We start from the raw sequence: 1767 nt of genomic DNA, 5'->3' as shown, positions 1-1767 counted from the left end.
ATCTTCGTTAATATTTGTTGCTAAATTCTTTGTAATTTAGAGGTGGATATTACGCACAATTTAGTTGTTTCAAAAAGATCGAGCCAACACAACCGTTTCTTTCTTCATCGAATCGAGAGCGTGACTCCGTTTTGAGAGCGTTTGCTTTTCGTGGTCGAAGAATCGCATCAGGTTTCAATGCCCCACCTCCATACAGAAAAATAAGGGTCAAGGTGCACTTGTAATATTTTTTCCACCACAAAAAATAAGCTTTATCAGTGTAAACAATTGAGCTTAGCTCCAAAAAATCCTGAAGGATAAAATTATTACCTCTTGAATTACTTCATAATGGTGTCGAAATTGAGGGCTCATACCTTTATACCTACAAAGATTGGAATAAACAACCAATAACACAATTAAGATGCAGGAGGCACAAGACATTAAGATTCATGTACAAACATGGTTGGACAAAAGATCTGTTAGGATATAGAATTCAATCAGGATTAGGAAGGGAAAACTTATGAAAAACACTATTTGAATTTTCATTCTCGATAATATGAGCACGAATTTGACAGAATAGTTCCAAATCTTACATTGTTCTATAAAACTAAACAAAGGATGCCATGTCCTTTGCAATTTCTCCATCTCTCAACTCCAAAATCAAACAGAGGCTAAAAAAGATAAAACATATATGCAAACACTTGCCTTTGCCAAAACTCCTTATATTTCGAAACAAGGAACCTTCTCACACCATTCACATGATCCTGGTAACTAAATACTCGAGCATTCGCATGCTGTTTCGCGAATTTCATTGCTTCATCCTGTCTTGGAAATGTTTTCCATATCTCCTCCCTAAAAACAAACCCATTCAATCATGCAAAAATGATTGTATCAATTTCCACAAAACTGGACATATCTTTCTACCTCAACTTATTTTGTCCATCGAGATCAGCACGAATCTCATGCAGCAATCGCAACAAATGAACCGGCCTTTTCGGAGGGACTGCGTGCGGGGAGCCGTAAAACACAATTGGAGAGAATTGTTTGCTAATGTTTCTCGATTCTACACATATTTTCGCCGTTTGAGTGTGAGTACTTGGAGATGCTTCTTGTCGTGGTGAAAACTGTTGTTTTAGTTTCCGTTTCTCTTTCCTTCTTTCTCTAATAGCAGACTCTGAAACACAGAACAATCAACCTGTAATTTTGAATAAATTCTTACATTGAAAATGGGGGAAAATGTAGAGAGAAAAGGTACCCGGAGGAGTGATTCCACATTTGAAGCATTGGAACAAACGATCGACGTCATCCATATAGTTTAGTGGTATCCGGCGGCACACGGCGGTGGTTTTGTGTGCTGACGATTTCCAGGTTGTAGCCTCGAGCGGGATGGGATAGAGTGGAAATTGAAATTTTGAAGCACCGCGGCTAATTCTTGGCTCAAAGAAATTAAATTGATAAATGCTAACACCAGAACTATTTTGCTGCATCCACATCCACGCAGGGAAAACAACGTGACCACAATTTTCGGTTCAAAAAATCCCGGCTGTTAATCATAATCTCTATTAACTGTCGATTACTGTTACAGTTACGGTCATTAAAAGGTTTAAAAATCATTAAATTAATTAAGAATAAAAAATAAAATTGACCCATGACGTCACGATTGAGATTTTGAAAGGTTTAGGCCCAAAGACTTTCTTTTTTTATCATTTTTCTGGGGTAGGGTACATTCAATTCAGAGTTTTTATGATTTTTAATGATTTTTTCAAATGATAGACTTTTATGGATTTG

At 36.9% G+C, this 1767-nt stretch overlaps 1 protein-coding gene across 1 annotated transcript; it reads right to left on the bottom strand.

The window, feature by feature from the left end:
• Window positions 1-309: 309 nt before the first annotated feature.
• On the bottom strand, window positions 310-1472 carry LOC140966456 (uncharacterized; the record flags this gene model as incomplete). Its single annotated transcript, XM_073426736.1, has 4 exons — window positions 1235-1472; window positions 904-1153; window positions 685-831; window positions 310-361 (listed from the first exon to the last, which is right to left on the bottom strand). Coding segments are annotated over exons 1-4 (687 nt in total), but the record flags the coding sequence as incomplete, so codon positions are not given.
• Between the last annotated feature and the right edge of the window lie 295 nt (window positions 1473-1767).

The sequence above is a fragment of the Primulina huaijiensis genome, unplaced genomic scaffold (assembly GCF_012295235.1).
Source record: "Primulina huaijiensis isolate GDHJ02 unplaced genomic scaffold, ASM1229523v2 scaffold206528, whole genome shotgun sequence".
Taxonomy (NCBI): Eukaryota; Viridiplantae; Streptophyta; class Magnoliopsida; order Lamiales; family Gesneriaceae; genus Primulina; species Primulina huaijiensis.
The sequence above is the reverse complement of the archived record's forward strand: the minus strand, read 5'-3'. Positions and strand labels throughout refer to the sequence as shown.